Source organism: Delphinapterus leucas, chromosome 7 (assembly GCF_059928025.1).
Source record: "Delphinapterus leucas isolate spDelLeu-1000000601 "Yukka" chromosome 7, BTC_Dleu_Yukka2, whole genome shotgun sequence".
NCBI classification, from domain to species: Eukaryota; Metazoa; Chordata; class Mammalia; order Artiodactyla; family Monodontidae; genus Delphinapterus; species Delphinapterus leucas.
This window is the reverse complement of record NC_143135.1, coordinates 286,090-306,823: the sequence shown is the minus strand read 5'-3', so window position 1 is coordinate 306,823 and position 20,734 is coordinate 286,090. Positions and strand designations below refer to the sequence as shown.

The window sequence follows — 20,734 nt, the reverse complement described above, 5'->3', positions numbered from 1 at the left end:
TTATATTTCTACACATTACAAATATGCAAAATATGTTTATATTGTACATGTATTGATTTATTTACACATTTACACATGCATATGTGTATATATATGTAAACATCCCAATGTCACCAACAGATAATGGATCAAGGAACTGTGGCGTGTCCACACGGTGGACCACCCCTTGGCAATGGACCAGGATGGCCGCTGACAGACACGGCAACGTGGGTGTCACAAAACCATCATGCCGAGTGGGAGGGGCCAGACACAAGGGAGCATGCTGGATGACACTGTACAACAGGCAAGAAGGGCCTGTGGGGACAGATCGGTGGTAGCCTGTGGCCAGCAGTGCACACTGACCGCGGCCCTCAGAGGAAACTCAGCGTGTACCTCCACCTAGTTGTGGCACGTAGATAAGCCATACGTTTTAATTACGTGCATGTTATATTAAATGACACAACAATAAAGTTGGCCTAGGAAGAAAAATCTACTCCCTTAAAGTGACAGAACTTGTTAGATCCACAATGACACACAAGGTGAAATTGAAAGCTTAAGGGAAACGAACCAATTTCCTAGATTTTTAACAACGTAAATATTAAATTAAAAATAAAGCCATAACCTTTGGGAAGTATTTTACATATACAAAACCTTCCCCTGAGAGCATCAAAACCTCTGACATAATAAAAACCAGCAGCCCCAGCAGCCTCCCGAGACCGGGGGACCTCATCACAGCCCAGGCAGACGTGCTGACGTGGGGGGCAGGCTGTGCGCCCCTCTGGGGTCCACGGGGGTGAGAGCGGGCTCAGCAGAAATGAACCCCCACGCGTATGTGACGGTCCCTGGAGGAAGCCGCAGAGCCTCGGACAGGTGAGGGCGGGGCTCCAGGCACCACCAGCAGCCGTACAGGGCCAGGAGGGCAGCTCCTCTGTGCCCCTGCAGTGGGCCGAGAGGGCCAGAGACGGTGGCTACGATGTCCTGTGTCCCCAGAGCACAGAACTTCAGGGCAGAGCAGTGCCTGGGGCCCTCGAATTCCCACCCACCTGCCTTCCCCCGGCCCCGCCTTCAATGAAATCACACAGGGGACCCCAGGGAGAGGACCCAGGTGTCCCTCTTGGTGGCACCTTCTGGGCTCACTGTGCCAACCTCTCTTGGGCAGAAACAGCTCAGGAGAAAGGCCAGTGCAGGAAGAGGTGGGGAAGCACCCACCTGGGTCCACAGCTGCTGTCCCGGACGAGGCCAACAAGCCCCCTCGACGTTGGGGGTCTGAGCCCCTGGGCCCCTGGGCGCAGGACAGGGCCCAGGGCAGCAAGGCTTTGTGACTCGCCTGGGCCCCTGCCTCGGGAGGCATCCCGGGACATGCTGCTGGGCCCACTCTTGCTGTGGGGGGGGCCCGCTCGTCCTTGTGACTGGTCTTGCCCTGTGACGTCACAACTGCTCATCTCTAGCCCAACTTCATAGCCACGTGGGGACACCTCTTCAGTGTGACCAAGCTCTACCTTTTTGATCCTCCCTGCCTGGCTGTGCCCAGCAGACGCTGCAAACCCTCCATAACCACGTGCTGGCAAACAAATGCACAGGAAAGGCCAGGTTCCAGCTGGAAACCCCCTTGAGGCAGACGTGGGGCTCCGTCTCCAGGTCCACAGGCCCAGCGTCCCCCTCAGAGACCCACCCAGAGGGGCCCAAAGAGGAGCCCAGCTCCCTCCTCTGCTCTGGGCTCCGCGACCCCTGCTGCCAGGCCTGCGGTGTGATCACACAGGGCTGAGGAGGGCTGGGCAGCCCGGGCGGGAGGCCTGCGCCTTACAGGGGAGGGTAACGCACACCTCCTGGTGTCCTGGACCCAGGCGTCTACACCACAGTCCAGGCGGAGGGTTGGACCCCAAGGGTGAAGGTGTACGAGCCCAGCCCACCACCCAAAGCTGACCAACGGTCTCCTGCCACCTCTGGGCTCCGGATGCCGCCCTCCACCTCTGTCCCTGCCTGGCCTCCTCTTGCTGTCCCACCACAGCAGGTGGAGCCTGGGCCCCAGGATCAGAACAGCAACAGGGGCTTCATGGCACCAGAGAGGGAGAGGTGAGTCCGTCCAGCGTAGAAAATGCACAGAAACGAGTTCTGAAACCAGCTAGTCTTCCCCACGCACTTCTGAGACTGGCTCCAGAATCCATGGGATTCAGGCAAAGGACACAAACCTACCAGCTGGTCTATTTCTGGAGATAATGCTGGAAAGACAGTCTACCCACTTCCTGCCCTGCAGGAGGAGATGGACCACCAGACTCCTAAAGCCAGTTTAAAACTTTCAAAAAGTCTTCTAGTCAACAGAGTGTAGAAGAATGGTGCTAGCTGATGGGAACCACCCCTGGCCTCACAAAAAGCCCAGACACTCAAATTCACGGTCACTGTGATATTGTGATTTATAGCAAGAAATACGTATTTGGTCTTCATCTGTTTCAGGCCAGAGCTCCTAAAACCCCTGGTATTGCCCAAGCGCTGAGGGCTACAAAGGTATCTTTTGTTATGTTAACGAGGTGGCTTTTGGACCCCACCTCCGGATGGGAGCTGGTTGCCAGGGGGCCAAGCAGACGACTGGAGGGCTGGTCTGGAACTCTCCGTCCTACCCCCAGACCCCTGGGAAGGGGTAAAGATTAAGTCAATCGCCAGTGGCCAGTGATTTAATCAATCACGCCATGTGAGGAGGGCCTCCCTAAACCCCAGCAGCACGGGGGTTCAGAGCCCCCAGGCTGGTGACCGCGTGGACGCTCTGCGTCCCATCCCCACACCTTGCCCTACACATCTCTCCCATCTAGCTGTTCCTCCATCTTTCTATGAAAAAACCTTTGATAATTAATAAGTAAAATGCTTCTCTGAGTTCTGTGAGCCGCCCTAGCAAATTAATTGCACCCAAGGAGGAGGCGGTGGGAACCTATGGTTTACAGCCCGTCAGGTGATGACCGCTCTTGCGACTGGGGTCTAAGTGGGGAGGGAATGAAGTCTGGCCGGACCGAGCCCGGGACCGTGGGGCCTGGCACTGCCTGGGATGGTGTCAGAACTGAGCTGACCTGCGGCACACTCAGGTGGGGCCTGGGGTACTGAGGGTGGGATGTGTGGGGAAGCCGCCCCATCGGAACTGACCTGAACCCCTTTAGACCCCTCCCTGGAGCCGCCACAGCACCTTCTGGTTTCTCGCGCGCAAATGCAGCATGAGCAGGGGGTCCCACGGGAGCCGTGCTGTCGATCCCAGGATGGGGACGGGCAGAAGAGGGGCTGAAAGTGCCACACAGCACCCAGAGACCCCGCCAGCCGCGTGGAGCGAGGCTGGGCCGGGCCGGTACCTCTTGGTGTTGTACGCCGTGTCCCGCGGTGTCTCTTCCAGCAGTGTCACGTAGCCCAGCACGCAGGTGAGGATGAAGAGCACGCTCAGGGTGTGGGCCCGCCTGCAACGCAAACAGCCCGCGTCGGTGCACGGAAAGCACGCGTGGGACCGCGGCGCGACGGGCCGCCAGAGGAGCGAGCTTGGCCCTCGACCTCCAGCTCAAAATCCCCCGAGCGCCAGCTACGGCTGCGTGACTCCCAGACGGTGCTGTGCCGGCGCGGCGGCCCGTTCGGGCAGGGAGAGCAGACGGCACGTTGGCTCGAGGCGTCCCGGGCAGGTGGCTCTGCTACAGAGGGACCAGGCGGCCGGTTAAGTGGGCTCCGGGCACCGAGCAAGATCGCCCCGAGACCAACCTCGTGATTCATGAAGTGACCATGGCTGAGAGATTCGCCGGGATGACAGCGGAGCACTGGCGGCAGAGAGAGGCCCCAGGGCCGGAGCAAGAAGGGCGTGGGCCGGCCACGGCCGCCGGCCCAGAAGACCGGGCAGAGAGATGGCTGCCCGGTGGGGGTGAGACATGGGCTCCCCGCTTCCGCCTGCCCACCCTGGCTGGGCCTCCAGAGCCCCGATGTGGGAAAGGGGCGGCGCTCGGCAGGCAGTGGGAGGCCTCTCCTGGAACCAGGGCCCACGACAAGTCCAGCACCCGACCGCACGCCGCCCAGCCACATACCCGCCGGGGCCCCTCTGCGCTGAACAACTGACTGCAGAGGGGGCAGAGGCCCAGCTTCCGTGTCCGTGGAGAGACGATGCAGCCCTGCATTTCTAAACGAGGGCACCTCCAGCCTTGAAGGGCACCCTGAAGACGAGTGAACAAACACACGAAAAGCATCGAGCCCAGTACTGGCCTCCTGTCGAAACTCCGTGAAACACGCAGTGAAGAAACGAAAAAGCCAGCCACCAGCCGGGAGAAAACACTGATGACACGTACACCCGACAAAGGCCTTTGTACCCAGAACACACAAAGAGCTCTTACAGCTCAACGATAAAGACGATCTCCCGAAACACGAACGAAAGACTGAACACACACGTCAAAGAAAAAGATCAACAAATGGCCAATACCACAGGAAAAGATGTGCAGCATCCCTGGTCGTCGTGGCAGCAGACATGCAGCATGGCAGTCAGCAGCGCCCGCCCCTGGGACGGGATCACGGACGGCACGAGTGCCTTCGAGGAAGGGTCCTCGGGAGGACGCGGAGCCACCAACACATACGTTCCAGGTGGGGCTGCAAAAGGGTGCAGCCGCTTTGAAAATGCTTCCCAGTTTCTTACAAAGTTAAACAGAGTCTATCACCCAAGCCAGCCATTCCTTCCAAGTGTTTACTTGTGAAAAATGAAAGCATATGTCCATTCAAAGACTTGTACGTGGACGTTAACCCCATGCTGACAGCCAGGCATGAAAGCAACCTGCTGCCTGTTTCCACCGACAAGACTCACAAGAGGTGGCGATAGAGCATGGATGGCAGATTGGCAGGGGAGGTGCTAGGGCAGCAGCTTCCAAGATGATGGAATGTCCTGCATCCCTACCCCGGTGGTGGGCACCATGTGTAAGGCGCTGGAGTGTGGATACGGACCCTCAAGTGGGTGTGTGTCATGGAAAGCAATCGTACCTTGATTCAAGTAATTTTCTAAAAAGCAAGAGTGGGGCTGCATGAGATTAGGCTGGCGCTAGAGACCTGGACCATAGTTAGAGCCCATCCCGACGTCCGGCAGACCAGTCCTCTTCTCCATCCTGATTATTCTTGCATGTTTCCTCTCCCATCTTAACTGTGACATCAGTCTGACAGCTGCCACAAATAATTCTAGTAGGATTCTAATTGGAACTGCACTGATTTTTTTTTTTTTTTTTTTTTTTTGCGGTACATGGGCCTCTAACTGTTGTGGCCTCTCCCGCTGTGGAGCACAGGCTCCGGACGCGCAGGCTCAGTGGCCATGGCTCACGGGCCCAGACTCTCCGCGGCACATGGGATCCTCCCAGACCGGGGCACGAACCCGCGTCCCCTGCATTGGCAGGTGGACTCTCAACCACTGCGCCACCAGGGAAGCCCTGAACTGAATTTATAAATTAGCCCTGGAAGAACCGATGAGTCACAACTAGATGAGAGTTCCCCATCCACAAGACAATGAGTATCTCTCCATCTATTCAGGTGTTACGCCCTTCACTTAAATTTTATTTTCTTTGTGAAAACAAAAACAGTCATGTTCAGATAAGTCAGCTCCAAGTAAAGAAAGCAGAGAGCACATTCTTTTGCCATATTTCACAATACTGGCATTTAAAACTATTAGAAGTGAACAAAACTCCTATTTTAACTATTTTCATAAAATTCAATGTTAATATATTCACATTTGAGTCCTAGGCCATGAAGGAACTTCAGGAAAATCTCAGCCTTTCAGCTGAACTCCGTATAGTAAACATTTCAGTGCCCGAGAGATCTGTGGAATAATTACAGCACACAGACTACATTATAAGGTTCTACTTTAGACCTTCACTCCTAAGGTTCTCTGGATGTGGTGACCTAGAAACTGATCCTCTGCTGGACATTAGCCAACACCTACACACAGAGGGACTCAGCTGCCTCTCCTGGGTCTAGGACATGGCCCACCCTTCCCACCCCAGAGGGGACATCAGATTTTAGCAGGGAGAACAAGAGTCACTGAGAACCCACCAGGGACCGAGGGCATCTGGATTATGAGGGTGACAACAGTAAGTCATGGGCCTCTCCGTCACCTTGGCCCCTGAGGCTGGTCAGAGCTATAAACGGCAGTGTCAGGGTCACGCAGCTCGGTGGTGAGGGTCTGGGGTCTGAGCCCTGCTCAGGATGCCTCTGGCACACCTGTATCACCTCATAAACCCTCGCCGTGAGGTGATGAGGCCCAGGGCCAGTGGCCTAAGTGACACAGACACTAAGCGGCGCAGAGTAGCTACCCGGTGCCAACAAACCCCAATCCTGTCTCCCTGAGCTGTCGTTCCAACACAGCAAGACACACAGAGGGCTGGGTGTGGAGTCAATGAAACGGGGTGGGGTGGGGTGCAGAATTAGGGAGGGCCTCACGCAGGACACCTGGGGACGCAGGTCCAGGCCAGCAACGCGAGAGCAAAGGGCTGAGGGGCCACCATGGCTGGAGGAGGGGGTCCTGCCCTGGGAGGCCCGGACTCACGTCGGTGGGGCAAGAGCCGCTGCAGAGCCCAGAGCAGACGGGGCTGCCTCGCGACCCTCCAGGGCGGGCAGGAGATGCTGGGAGTGGCTGGTCTGGATCTGCCCAGAAGGTACAGCTGACGTGCTGGACAGGACGTGGAGCCCAAGCCGGCCGAGCGTGACTGAGCAGAACCGCTCAGGGCCGGCGGGGTTCAGCTCCAGGCCTGTGTAGACGTGCCTGGCGGGGCGTGGGCGGAGCCACGGGACAGCACCCTTGGCAGGCAGGCCGGCAGGCAGGCCCGGTCCCCTGAGCTCCAGAATGCCCACTGCCTGCCCCAAGAGGCAGAGTCACGCCTACCCTGGTGAGCATTTCCAGAGGAAAAAAGCAAAAAACAGGAATAAAGTCAGAAATCAAGATGTGAGAATTGGTCCCAAAGGTCCCTGCTTTTCAGCCACCACAGCACAGACTCCTCACCAGGCTTCTTTTCAGCTCAAACACCAAGTCTGAGCTCAGATTTCTCCTCAGAAACCATGGAGGCCAGAGGAAGTGGGACAAAATTTGTAGGGCAGTAAAAGAAAAGAAATGTTAAACCAGGATCCCATGTTCAGCAAAAACATCCTTGAGAAACGAAGGTGAACTAAACATTCGTGGATGGAGGAAGAAGTAGAGAATCCGGTGCCGGCAGACCTGCTCTAAAAGAATCACTCACTCCAGGAAGGTCTCCAGACAGAAGGGAAGTGAGACTAGAAGGAAACCAGGTGGCCAGGAAGGAAGACGGAGCCGCTGAGATGGGAAGGCTGGGCAGATCAGGTACTGTCCTCACGAACACTGTGTGATGGGGACCACCAGAGCCCAAGGGGAGAGGCCAGATGGATTGAGATGGACTTGATGTGGCAAAGCGAGGATGCTGGGGCTGGAAAAGCTCTGCATGTTCACTGTGGCCACAGAGACGTGATAAAAACAACAGGTCAGTGGTGCAGGACAGCAGGGAAGATTCCATGTCCCTCTCGGATACCAGAGCTGGGCAACGACCTCTTGCTTCTAGTTCCCGGTGCCCAGGAAGACAAATGCACCGTTTGGTTGAGTGACTAACAGATGACGTGGGGATCCAGGCACAGGGAGGGATCGGCCGTAAATCCTGTGACTCCAGCCACTGGGCCAGGGTGAGGGCATGAAGACAGCAGGCTCCCTGCCACGGTGAGAGGAAAATACCCAGTTGTCAGCCCCTGTCTAGAGGTGACCATACTCATATGCCGAGCGGGCAGGGAGGCAGCCTGCCAAACCAATCAGAGAAGGTACAAAGATGTGGCTGTGAGACTGAGTGCACAGCGGCGGCTCGGCCAGGTAACGTCAAGACCAGAAGGCCTGTCCCAGGCCTGCGAGAGGCACCTGGGGCCACCGACCTTCCTGGCCTGCTGACCAGCAGGACCAAAAAGGCACCAGCTGGCAAGTCATGCTGCCCTGATGTGGGCGAAGCTGGCAAACCCCAACACACACTGACTGAGGTACGTGGGGCGTCTCAGATCTGCCCCACAAATCCTCACAGCTACTGTGAGACGTGTTGCTGACAGCAGAGCCCGCGCTCACCAAACGCTCAATGCTGTAAGATGTGAGCATGCAGTGAGCATTTCCAAAATGTCACAGCCATCCATCTTGTCCCTGACTCAAAGCGTGGTGACCCAACGGCGATTCATCTTGCCCCTTCCCCGAGGTCCAGTTTGGGGCAGCCCAGCCTTGGGCTCCACAACTGAATCCTAATTCCATACTCTGTGGCTGACAAGTAATGACAAAGAAACTCACAATCCTCATACATGGCCCCCAAGAAGCCCAAGCTTCTTGGGAAACGAAAACTGTAAAACCAAGGTTTTGAACATGCAAGAATTCTTTCAAGTCATTTTGGAACATACAGTCGTTTCCACAAATACATACTTTTTAGTCTTTAGGTTAATTTTTTGGTAACATCCATTAATAAAATTCCCTAAAACTCAAAATAAAGAGTTTTTAAAATCCCAGCACAGCAAGTCAATGATGAGAGACTCAGAAAAAGGTAAGTGGCTGGGCCCTACAAGTAAAAATAAGTCATTCTCGCCAGGTGAGCATCTGGTTACCTGCCTTGAGGAAACGTGAAGCTTCTTCCCCTGCACAGGTGAGGGCAGAGGCCCGGGACGCAGCAACAACCACACACGCCAGCAGCCCACACACCTGCGGTGCAGAGGCTGCAGACACCCGCCCAGGAGGCCGGTACCCGGAAATGGCAGCCCCGCGGCGCGCCCTCCTGGCTCCATCAGGCCTCCCCACAAGTGAGCGCAGCTACGGCAGGCCTTTCTGTGTCCCCATGGGCAGGGACCCGCGGGCCGCTGCTCTGTGCTTCTAAAGAAACCCGCACGTGCCCTCATTACCCTCTGGCTTCCGTGAGCACCACTCAGCACCCCCTTGGCCAACATGCTGAGCCTTCTGAGGCTCCAGTCTTGTGCCAGAACCTAAGTTTCTTGTTTAGTTCTCTGTTGTATCCCCTAGAACAGCAACTGGCACCCCCAAAATATGCACTGAATGAACGGGAAAGGAAAGCAAGCCTGGGCACCACTCCAGAACCTCAGTCTCCCTCCTGTGGTCACCAGCCGGGCTGTCGGAGGACGGTGCCCTCTGCCCTGAAGTCTGAAGGGGCCCTGTTCCCAGAGCAGGAGACGCCTGGTCCACTCACAGAATGTCTCTAGCTCTGGGGCCACACCCCCGCCGAGGAGGGCACCCCACCCCTCTCCCCCTCCCCCTGGCTCCAGGCCACTGGAGCACAGTATCTTCCCAGAGCAGGGCTGGGTGGCCACCCCCAGCAGTAGCTGCCCACACCCACAGGGAAGATCCCGACCTCGTTAGATGCAGGGATGCCTCCCCCACCACATCCGCTTCCCTGTCTCTCCCGAGTCAGATACAAGCAAGACACCAGTGGCCCCACGTGCACCTCCCCTGAGGTTTCCAGCTGTGTGGCACCTCGCCGACTGTCCAGTGGCTCTGTCAGGCTCTCCTCCTTTCCTGATCACATTTTCTCTGCGGTCCCAGGCTCTCTGAGGAGCTGCTTCCACATGGCATCCTTGCTGCCTACACATGGCATCCTTGCTGCCTACACGTCTGTCTCTCCCATGAGCTCTCTTGGCACCAAAGCCACAAATGTCCCCAGGGCCTACCACGGGATACAACTTTAGGTGGCCGTGAACTGAACAGCGTAGAACGGCCACAGCCCTCCTCTCAAGAAGCACACTTTCTAGCGTATGGGGTTTGTGCCTCTAAGAAGCAAAGAAAGAGAAGCTCAGACTGGCGAAGGGTAGCCCAAGGTCACTGAGCCATCAGGTGCACGAGCCACACCTGGGACCTGTTGGTCCAAGACTGCTTTCCTGGACCCTCAAACGCAGAAGTGCCCAACTCGGCCTAAAGCAACATCATGAACTCTTCCAACTCTGCTCCTGGCGGCCCCTCCCTCCCTGACCCCCGCGAAGGTAGACTAGAGGGCAGCCTGATCCCGAGGCTTGGCCGGGACCGAGCTGCACACGGGTCAAAGGGCTGGCCTAGCGAGGAGCCACTAAAGAGAGGAAGAGCCTTCCTCTACACTCGTTCGCTCAGCTCCTGGCGCGGAGTAAGGTGTCGATATTACCGCCACGTGCCGGGGGAGGAGACGATCATTTCACACGGCATCAGCACCGTCAGCGAAAGGGATCACGACGGAGGGCAGAGGGGGACTGCGGACACGGAGGGCAGGAAAAGCCTTTCTGAGGTGACTTCGGAGCCAAGTCCTCCCAGGAGAGGGGGCAGGGAGCAGAGATGAGGGGCTGGACCACCGGGGAGGCCGGGTCGGGGCTGCAGCAGCAAGGGGCCGGTCCCGGGGTCCTGCGGGCATCCCCAACCCGCACGACGTGGCCACGCCCCTCGCGACCCCAGCCGGCACTGAAGCGAACCACCGTCCCTCACCAGAAGAAGGTGTTGGTGCCGTCGTCGTAGACCTCTGACTCGGTGCTGCGGCGGCCAGCGGCCGGCCCGCTCGCTCGGCCCGCGGCCGCGCCGTCCAGCGGCTCCTCCAGCGAGGCCTTGCCCACGCGCACAGGGGACCCCGGCCGCGGCCCCTCGGTGCCCTTGCGTTCACCCCTCCGCATGACGCCCCGACCCCAGCAGCTCTGCCCCGCGCCTTGACCCCACGCACCAGAGTCACCGCGAGACCGCGCGAAGAGCGCCGGGAAGGGGTCGCGGCGCTCGCTCCGCAGGGTCTCCGGAGAGCAGAGGCGGGGGGCGGCAAGAAAAGGGCGGGCGGTGCATTGTGGGACCTGTAGTCCGAGCGCCTGGGCGCGAGGCATGCTGGGATTCGTAGTCCCCAATGTCGTGCGTTAGAGGCAGTGCTTGCTGGGAAGGATGCCCCCTGGTTGCTAGGTAACCAGCGCGGCAAAGTTGCGGGAAGAGCGAGGTCTCCCCACACTGCTGGGGCGCCCGGGCTGCCCCAGACCCTCCTCCCCCGCAGTCTTCCCCGAGCTCCGCCCAGACCCTCCTCCCCAGGCGGCCTAACCCGCCGGCGCGCCACCAGCACTCCCCCTTTCTCAACACCCTGGGCCCAGGCGTGTTCTCCCCAGTCTCCATTGGGAGCTCCAGACTCCAGCCTGTAGAGTCCTCTTCATGGCCTGAGAGTAGTTCTTAAGAAAGTAGTAGACATGCTGATCTTGGTTGACTCAATTTATTAAATTATTAATGTAGACAGAGCCCCCTGCAAAAACATTTAGCTCTGACCCATTTGAAAAAGTCCGGCAGGACTTGCCTGGTGGCACAGTGGTTAAGAATCCGCCTGCCAATGCAGGGGACACGGGTTCAAGCCCTGGTCTGGGAAGATCCCACATGCTGCAGAGCAACTAAGCCCATGTGCCACAACTACTGAGGCTGCGCTCTAAACTACTGAAGCCCGCACGCCTAGAGCTTGTGCTCCGCAACGAGAAGCCACCACAAGGAGAATCCTGCTCACCGCAATGAAGAGTAGCCACCACTTGCCGCTACTAGAGAAAGCCTGCGCGCAGCAACGAAGACCCAACGCAGCCAAAAATAAAAAATAAATAAATTTTTTAAAAAAAAGTGCTGCTCAAAGGGTGAAACAGAGTTAGTTACCATGTGACCCAGCAATTCGTATATACTCAAGAAATGAAAACATATGTCCATGCAGAACTGTACATGGATATTGTCACCTTTAATAATAAAATAGCCAGTTATTTCACCAGCAAAGGCAGGCTTATTCAGGAATAGCAGAGGAATTGCAGCTCAGTATCTCTGAACCATGGTGGACCACTGGCAAATCCAGAGAACAAGGAGGGGGAACGTGCTATTATAGGGAAAAAAGGGAGCTGGGAGGGGCTGTGATATCCAGAGCCCATTGGAGGAGCTGGGGGTCCAAAGTAAGGAGGCTTCCCATGGGCTGGGCCACTGCAGTCTCTGATTGGCTGGGCTGCCGTGGGAGGAGAGAAGTTTCCTTCCTCCGGCTGGGTGGTCCGTAGAGATGCCTTCCTTTCGGAGGTGTAGTGGGGGGGTTCTTTTTCTGTTTGCATTACCAATGAAAATAAATATACCATTCGTTTTGTTTAATTTTAGAACTGCAGTCCTCCAATTTAATCTTAAGGAAAACGAGTTTGGGGAGATCAAAAGTTTCCCATAATGGCCATTGTAATTCTGGATTACTTTGGCCCACTTAGTTAAAAAATAGTCATGTAGGGCGGTCCCTAGATTTTAAACATGAAACCAGCTGGAGTCCCCAAAGGAGAGCTCCCCTCAGAGCATTTAGATGGCCAGGATCCCATTTCCCTAAGTCCTCCTGAAAACCCAAGAAAGTTGCTAGAGTCCTAACCCAGATTCCAAAGGGAATAAAACAAAACTCTTAGATCCCAATGAGCTCAGTCCCCAAAAGAGAACCTTGCTACCGTGCACTCCAGAAAACAGCTGAGTACTCACCAAGGATGAAACCACACCGCTGAAAGGACAAAGCCTCTGTCCTGAATAAAGTTGGAGAGCTCAAAACGCAAAAAGAGCAGGGCTCAGAATCCGAGAGGAGACTCACCAAACCAAAAGCTGGTGGCGACTCACAGAAGCAATAAGCACAAAGGGCTTGGTGCAATGCCTCAGTCAATTTCATCCCTTGGGGTTTGCCTCCAGACCCCACTACTGACACCACATGTGTCCACTTCAATAATATAAATAGCTAGTTATTTTACTAGCAAAAGTGAGTTTACTCAGGAATAGCAGAGAAATTGCAATTTGAGATACGTGAACCATGGTGGACCACAGGCAAATACAGAGAACAAGGAGAGGGAACTTGCTTTTATAGGGAAAAGGGGGATTGGAAGGGGCTTTGATAGAGTCCACTGGAGGAGCTGGGGGTCCAAAGTAAGGAGGCTTCCCATAGGTTGGGCCACTGCAGTCTCTGATTGGCTGCAATCAGAGTGAAGCAGAGAGAAGTTTTCTTCTTTCTGCTAGGTAGTTAATAGAGATGCCTTCCTGTCAGAGGTGTAGGGGGACATCTCTTACTGTTTGGGGGTCATTGACGATGCATTGAGGGCATGAGAGCTTCCCCTACAGGCCTGTCCCCACTCCAGCTTTAGCTGGTTTCTTTAATTAGTTCCACAATGTTCATAGCAGCATAATTCATAATAACCAAAGGGGAAGCAACTTAATGTCCACCAACTGAGGAATGCAAGCAAAAAAATGTGGTATATCCATACAATGGAAAATTATTCAACTGTAAAAAGGAATGAAGTTTTGACACATGCTACAACATGGGTTGTACATTATGCTTGAAAACTTTGTGCTAAGTGAAAGAAGTCAGCCACAAAAGACTATATACTGGGCTTCCCTGGTGGTGCAGGGGCTAAGAATCTGCCTGCCAATGCAGGAGACACAGGTTCGAGCCCTGCTCCGGGAAGATCCCACATGCCGTGGAGCAACAAAGCCCGTGTACCACAACTACTGAGCCTGTGCTCTACAGCCCGTGCTCTGCAACAAGAGAAGCCACCGCAATGAGAAGCCCGCGCACTGCAATGAAGAGTAAGTAGCCCCCCGCTTGCCACAACCAGAGAAAGCCCGCACGCAGCAACGAAGACCCAACGCAACCAAAAATAAACAAACAAATAAATAAATTAAAAAAAAGAAGACTATATACTGTATGGTCCACTTATATGAGATGTCAATAGGCCAGAATAGGCAAATCATGGACACAGAATAGTGGTCACCACAGGCTGGGAAGGGAATGTGGAGTGACTGCTCAAGGGTACTGGGCTCCTTTTCAGGGACATGAAAATATTCTAAAATTGACTGTGGTGATGGTTGCATGTATCTATAAGTATACTAAAAACTACTGAACTGTTCACTCTAAATGCAGAGAGTTCCCAACAGCTTCACAAATGGTACCTGTTGTGATCTTTACACCCCCAGGTTCTATTTTTATCTCTGGCTTAAAGAGGAGAAACTGAGGCACAGAAAGGTTGGTAACCCACTGGCCCAGCCTGTTCTTCCCCTGGTGCCTCTCCCCTGAAGCCCTGCACTCTGCAGAGACCCCTGCACCTGCAGCTTTGCTCCTGGGGCCTGACGTCTGGGTCTCACCTCCGCCTAGTCCCTGACCTAACCATGATGCTTCACCCTGGACACCTTGCAGCCCCCTCACCCCTCCCACTGCGAGACTTGGAGACAGGCCAGAGGGGGAGGGGCAGGGCATCTGCAAGGCCCACCACACTTTGTGGCCCAGGTGGCCAGGTGGCAGGTGTGAAAATTAACAAAGGGAAACCTTATTTAAAATGGAGTCGGGGGACTTCCCTGGTGGCGCAGTGGTTGAGAGTCCACCTGCCGGTGCAGGGGACCCGGGTTCGTGCCCTGGTCCGGGAAGATCCCACATGCCGCGGAGCGGCTGGGCCCGTGAGCCATGGCCGCTGAGCCTGCGCGTCCGGAGCCTGTACTCCGCAGCGGGAGAGGCCACAACAGTGAGAGGCCCGCGTACCGCAAAAAAAAAAAAAAAAAAATGGAGTCGGGAAACCCTGAAGGGGGAGCTCTCACACACACGTACCTTACTTTACATTCCTGGGCAGGAAGAAGCTTGCTTTACTACCCAGCAGAGGAAGGAAGTTTCTCTCCTTGCCCAGCAATAGCCAGCCAGAGAGAAGCTACCACCACTCAGAGCACGAGAACCCATCACCACCCAGAGCTTTTCTCCGTGGACTTCTGGTTCAAAGCAGCCCCTCCCAATAAAGTAACAGCTCCTCTCCTTTGTTCTCCAGTCTTGCCTGTGGTTGGCCATAGTCTGTGTTTCCTGAACAGCAGTTCCTCTGCCATTCCCAAATAAACTCATTTTGCTAGTGAAATAACTGGTTATTTCGTTTTAAGGTTGACACAGGTGTGAGGAGTTAGCGGAACAGCTTTGAGGACATGGCCCGCTGCGGTTCTGAGAACCTGTGGGGCTGCCCCTGGGACCCCATGTGGGGAGGGTGCAGAGGCCGTGACCTTCCTCAGCCAGGGCGGTGACTGTGGGAAGCCCCAGTGCACTGGAGCAATTCAGGGTCTTTGACGGTGGCCGATTCTGGCCTTGCTCAGGGATTGCTGGTGTCCTGAGGCCGCACCTCAAAGAACCAGGTCAAAGGTTACACGGGAGTGGCCTGGTCTCAGATCCCAAGGTTTCCTTAGGCCTGCAGGACACATTTATGGTGGTAAATGGTGAAAATATTGGCAGAAATGCTTTCCAGAAACATTCTTGCAAGGAAGGCAGAGAAAAAGTTGCAAATTTGTAAAAGAACCATGGCTATCCTTTTCCACTGGAGTGGAAAACCTGCAAAGGTGAAGCGTTCCATAGAACTCTGCCCGCCACTCGCACACCTGCCGCCTGGGAGTTTTCTCAGGGTTGATGGAAGGATTTGGGACAACGGGGCTGTAAACTCAGCCAAGAACGGCTCTCTGCTCCCTGAGAAAGAAAACAGGGGACTTTCCTGGTGGCGCAGCGGTTAAGACTCCACGCTCCCAATGCAGGGGGCCCGGGTTGGATCCCTGGTCAGGGAACTAGATCCCACATGCATGCCGCAACTAAGGAGCCCGTCAGCCTCAACTAAGGAGCCTGCAAGGCACAACTAAGGAGCATGCCTGCCGCAACTAAGACCTGGTGCAACCGAATAAAAATAAATGAATAAATAAATAAATGGCATTCACTATTTAAAAAAAAAAAAGAAAGTAAACAGGAACTGCTGAAATTTAAGGCCCAGAGGCATTGGTGGGGAGGAGCAGGGAGACAGAAGTGTTCCTGGGGTGAGGACGTCAGGGGCCTGGGTCCCCACCCCAATGCCATCCTGGTGTGACAGGCACGGGCCAGCTCCCCGCAGACCGGAGGAGCAGAGGCCCAACCTGGGAGGGGTCTCTCCTGCAGGGGCCTGAGGCCAGCGAGGTCTATGGCCCAAGAGAGGCTCCGTCAGCCAAAGAAGCCAGAGGGGGTGGGGTGCCTGGGACCAGCCTGGAGAGGACTCGGGAGACCCCAACCTCAGCCGCCCTGCCTGTGCTGCCTCCGAGGAGCAGCCTCAGAAAGACCCCAGAGGGTCTTCGGCCACATCCAGGCCACTGGGGTTGGGAGGACAGATTCCCCCGGTGAGGATGAGCCTGCGGCACTCTTGGCAGACTTGTCATTCTGACCTCTTCCTGGGGGAGGCGCCCTAGAGACAGCGGGAATGGGGGGCCTGCGTCCTGCTGCACTTTGGCAGCCGGATTCACAGGGGAGGAGCCGGAGGCCCATGTGCACCTCGACTGGAGTTCTCCGCCCAAAACAGGGCAGGGTCAGCCTGCGGACAGCCGGGGTGGCCAGGCCACATTGCCTGAAGGGGTGCGGCTTCTTCACGAGATGTACTCAAAGCCAAGGTAGAGAGTGAGGCTGAGTCTGAACAAAGTTCCTGATAATAGACTTTAATATGACAACAAAGTGCATTTAATAATATAAAGTTTATAAAAGTGATGTGTGTCAAAGAAAGCAAACTGTAGGAAGAAAAGCACAATTCCACCATCCGCACGCAAATATGAATATCAAATATAAAAACTACTCTCCTGGTATTTTAATGCATTTTAACTTAGTTGAGATAAAGAAATGTATATATGTCTACAATCTATGTTTTCTTCACTTAACAGTATAACATAAGCATTTCCCTGTGCTGCCATAAACTCTGAAAGCATCATTTTTAACGGCTACTTAATCAGCATATGACTATACCGTGTTGGCTCAGACATTTCCCTATTATTGATAATCCAGGTGGTTTATAATTTTTGCCTCAAAGGACATAGTAATACATATTTTCAATATTTTGGAGTTTTTCTTAGGATAGTTTAGAAAAAGTTAATTAATGGACCAAAGTATAAACAATTTTTAAGGCTTTAGATTCTTATTGCTGGACTGCTTTCCGAAAGGGCCGCACCCATTTCCTCTCCAGATAGGACTAGATGAGACCTGCCCTTTCCATCCTTCACTGAGAGTAGGGAAGCTTCCACTGTGGGGCGAGGCCAGGGCTCCTCTTCCCGCGCCGCTCCACCCCCGGGCTGGAGATGCTACGCTGCCTTCGCCCAAGGGGCCAAGGTGCAAGAGGCTCTTGGGCAGCGAGGCTGCTGGATATAATTTAGGTTCCCTCAGACCCTTGGAAGGTGGGAAAGAGAAGAAGCAGTGTTTCTGTGGCATTAAAATTGGGAATGCCAAATAAAGACATTGAAAAAGGGAGCAGCTGTGTAGACACTTGGGGGGAACTAGTGGACTCTTTTCACAGAATGAAAGTGTAAATGCAGACTGTCCTGAGCAGGTTGAGCTGGAGACTGGGGGGAGATGGAGAGTCCAGGAGATGGCTGGTAATGGGGATCTTGAGTTTGGATTACTCATGCTCAAAATCTCTTGCTGACCCTGTTTCCTGAGCTCTAACACAGCATTTGAGGCCCTCTCACCTGTGGCAGAGGCTGCTGGGTGCCCCCAGGGTCCATCTACCTTCTCCCTTAGGAAAAATGATCATACTTCCCGTGCTTCCTTGCAGTAAGGTGTGGCCAGGTGACTGGCCAGGTGACTAACCACATGCAGGATGGAATACCCCTCCTTCATCCTTTGCTCTTCCTGCTGTCTGGAATGTGGATGTGACGCCTGGAGCTTGAGCAGCCACTTTGAACTATGTGATGGGTCCACGCGCTTTCGGTGACAGAGCAACAAGTTAATAACCAGGCGTCTGGTAGGACCGCCTCCAGATGTCATTTATGGGAGAGAGAAGTAAACAGGCTTGTTTAAGCTGCTACTGTTTGGGTTTCCATCACACCAACCTCAATGCATTTGTCCAGATTTGCTCCATCAGAGTTGCACAGGTTCTGTGCTGCCAGTTCACTCTCTTGTCTTTGCCACTCCGTAGTTCAGTCCCTGCTGCTGTCACAGCCTGCCATGGGGTCCCGCAAACAGAAATGTGGGTGGGGCCATGTTACTCCTGGGGGAACCTAGAGCAAACATGTCAACCATGGGTCTACACTGCAGGTTTGCCTGGGCTGCACAATGCTGTATCGTGACATCGTGGGTGCCCCCTGTGACACTATGGGTGCCCCCTGCTCTCCTCCAGCTGCCCCCATAATGCTCAGTGTCTCCACCTGTCTTCTCTCCTGGCTCCTGCCCTGTGTCCTCAGCTTCCCAGCAGCTGTCAGAGCCTGGATACCCCACCTCCCTATCCTGCAGGACAGTCCCTCTCAGGTGGCCCAGAGCCTCCTCCAGCTGCTGCCCGCTGGACCACAGGATGTGGTAGAACTGCCCTCTCAGTCCTTCATTCCCCACCCAGCCCAGCCAGCCACCTGTCCTCAGGACCCCAAGGGCTCCCCCTCCCCCAGCTGGCGTCCACAGAGCAGGGGCTCAGGGAGCTGATTGTTTCTTGCTGGGGTTTGTCTCATCTTCAGTCCTCTGGGCCCCAGTTTCTCCTCTAAGGGAATCAACACTAGACTTGAAAGGGTCAGAGGTTGGGTGCTCTGGAAGGGCCTGGGGAAGGTGCGTCCTGGGGTCAGGGAGAGTGAAGGCGAGCAGGGAGCTGCGGTCATCGGGGAGGGCTCCCCTCCGCCTACCGGAGGCCAGTCTAACCCCGTAGCGGAGGGGACACTCCCCTCTGCAGGTGAGGCCTCGGGCCTCGGGGCGGGGGCGGGCGCGACGGCGGCGTCCCCAGGAAGGTGCCCCAGGTCCGGGGGACTGGGGGGAGGGTGTGCCTTCTGGCCCGCGGGCCACTAGCTCCTCCCCGACGGCGCCGGGCGGCACAGGGGCCTGAGGAGGGAGGGGAGAGTCGCGCACGGAAGTCGGGAAGGAGCGCCGGGCGGCTTCGCAGCCACACTCGGGTTCCCACCGGCGCTGGGACTGCCGGTCCCTCCGACCCCTCCGAGCGCGGCGCCCAGCACCGCCACCAGCGTGCGGGTGAGTCCGCTCCGAGCCACGCCCACCCGGACGGGGTCCGAGCCGAGGCCCCTCCGGCCGGCCCTGCCCCCTCACCTGGAGGGTGCCTGGGGCGGCCGCGGGTAGGGTTCTGCCCAGCCCCGGCCGCGGGGAGGCTGGCCGGGCTGAGATTGGGGCGGGACAGAGGAGGGCGGCTCTTCGAGAGTGAAGGGCTTACGCGGGGAGGGCAAGTCCACCCCCTGGGCCCCGAGCCGGGGTTCTTGGGTCCCTCCGGCCCGGCTCTCACACTCACACAGAGTGTGCGGGAAGGCATATCCACCCCTGGGCCCTGAGCCAGGAGGAAGACCCCAGACCTGCCGCTCTGCCCTGAGGGGAGGGGCTGTGGTCTCTAGGGTGGGCTGACCTGGGGATGGGGAGTCCCAGGGTGGCCAGCTGGGTCCTTGGCTCCCTGGGGGTTCTGCCTAGGCAGGGGTGGGAGCCCGCCGAGGGCTACTGGATTCTGATTCTGGGGGCAGAGCAGGAGGCCGTGGGGGCCCTGGGGAGGTAGGCAGGAACATCCTGGAAAGACTTCCTTCCTTCCCTCCCCAGGGAAGAGGTCGGTCTCCGGGGCGGGGCCAGCCCTTGGGCAGCTGGCGGGGACACGTGCTGAAGTGGAGAAGGAAAGCGGCCTCCCACTCAGCCCCCTCAGGGCGCTCCCAGGTGTGGGCCAAGCAGGCGGCCTCTCACTCTGCCCCTGCCCTTCCAGAGCCAGCTCTGGAGCCCCGGCTGCTAAAGCTGGCATGTGGGCATACGCTGGCCTGACCCCGAGCTCCCCTGGCTGCCCCTTCCTCCCATGCCCGCCCTGTGCTGGGGTGGAAGGGAGGCGGGGCTGGCAAGGGTGGCTGGGGAGGAAGCCCCTGGCTTGACTGAGGCAAGAGAATCCACCCTTGGAGAAAGACTAATGCACACAGCAGAGAACTCTGTGGCCCCAGCTGGATCTGAGCACACCCTTCCCTGCTCCAGTCCCTTCCATGGCTCCCTGCTGCCCCCAGCTGAAGTCCAGGCTCCCCAGCTGCTGAGAGGCCCTCTGATCTGGCTTCTGCTAACCCCCAGTCTCACCTCCCGGCAGCTCCCTTCTTGCCCTTTATGCTTCTGCAGAGCTGAAGTGCTGAGTACTGAGTCCCTGGGAGGTAGCACCGAGCCCCTGGACACCAGTTGCCCACTGTCCCTCAGGGCCTGTCCACACCACAAGGGCAAGCTCCCCTGCCAAGTAGGCACCTGCTCTCCGGGCCCGTGTCCACTTACACTACGCACTCCCCGTGAGGGCTGCACACACAGCAGGCTGTGTCTGGGGGTGGATGACCGGACACACGAGACAGAGGGATGGCAAAGGGAGTGGGTAGGCAGATGACAGGACTCGGAAGATGAGTCAGAGGAGGAAGCAGGGGCTTCCCCGGCGGTCCAGTGGCTATAGGACTCCTCGCTTCCACTGCAGGGGGTGCAGGTTGATCCCTGGTTGGGGAACTAAGATCCCACATGCGAGGGGGTACGGCCAGGGGAAGGGGGCTGGGAAGGGAAGATGAGGAAGCAGAGCCAGCAGGTGGGGCATCCACTGGGGGGGTGGGGTCAGAGGCCGGACGAGCGAGGGCCGGCCTCTCCCTGTTCATGCTGGGCAGTGGGGCAGGAGGGTGCGGAGTGCTGGCAGGGCTGTGGTGTGACCCTTGGCGTGAGACGGGCCGTGGAGAGTGACGGAGGCCTATGTGTGCCACATGCAGCTGGGGTGATGTCACACGGGTGCTCCCCGTAGCCCGCAGGGCCAGGACTGCTGGGAGCTGGGTGGCAGTCGCATTCGCCCCTCC

At 56.5% G+C, this 20,734-nt stretch overlaps 1 protein-coding gene across 8 annotated transcripts in view; it reads right to left on the bottom strand.

Moving 5' to 3' along the window:
• Window positions 1-10,756, bottom strand: part of PTDSS2 (phosphatidylserine synthase 2) — a 28,372-nt gene extending 17,616 nt beyond the window's left edge. For 3 of the 8 annotated variants that reach the window (XM_030763074.2, XM_089914237.1, XM_022565407.3), the window contains exons 1-2: window positions 10,442-10,638; window positions 3,309-3,410 (exon numbers count right to left, since the gene is read on the bottom strand). In XM_030763074.2, coding sequence (XP_030618934.1) covers window positions 3,309-3,410; window positions 10,442-10,623 — 284 coding nt within the window. In that variant the 5' untranslated portion in view covers window positions 10,624-10,638. Of the gene's footprint in view, window positions 1-3,108; window positions 5,780-6,505; window positions 8,542-8,592; window positions 9,238-10,441; window positions 10,639-10,670 lie in introns of those variants that run through there. The other 5 variants (XM_089914241.1, XM_089914242.1, XM_089914238.1 and 2 more) reach the window with 5 other exon arrangements.
• Between the last annotated feature and the right edge of the window lie 9,978 nt (window positions 10,757-20,734).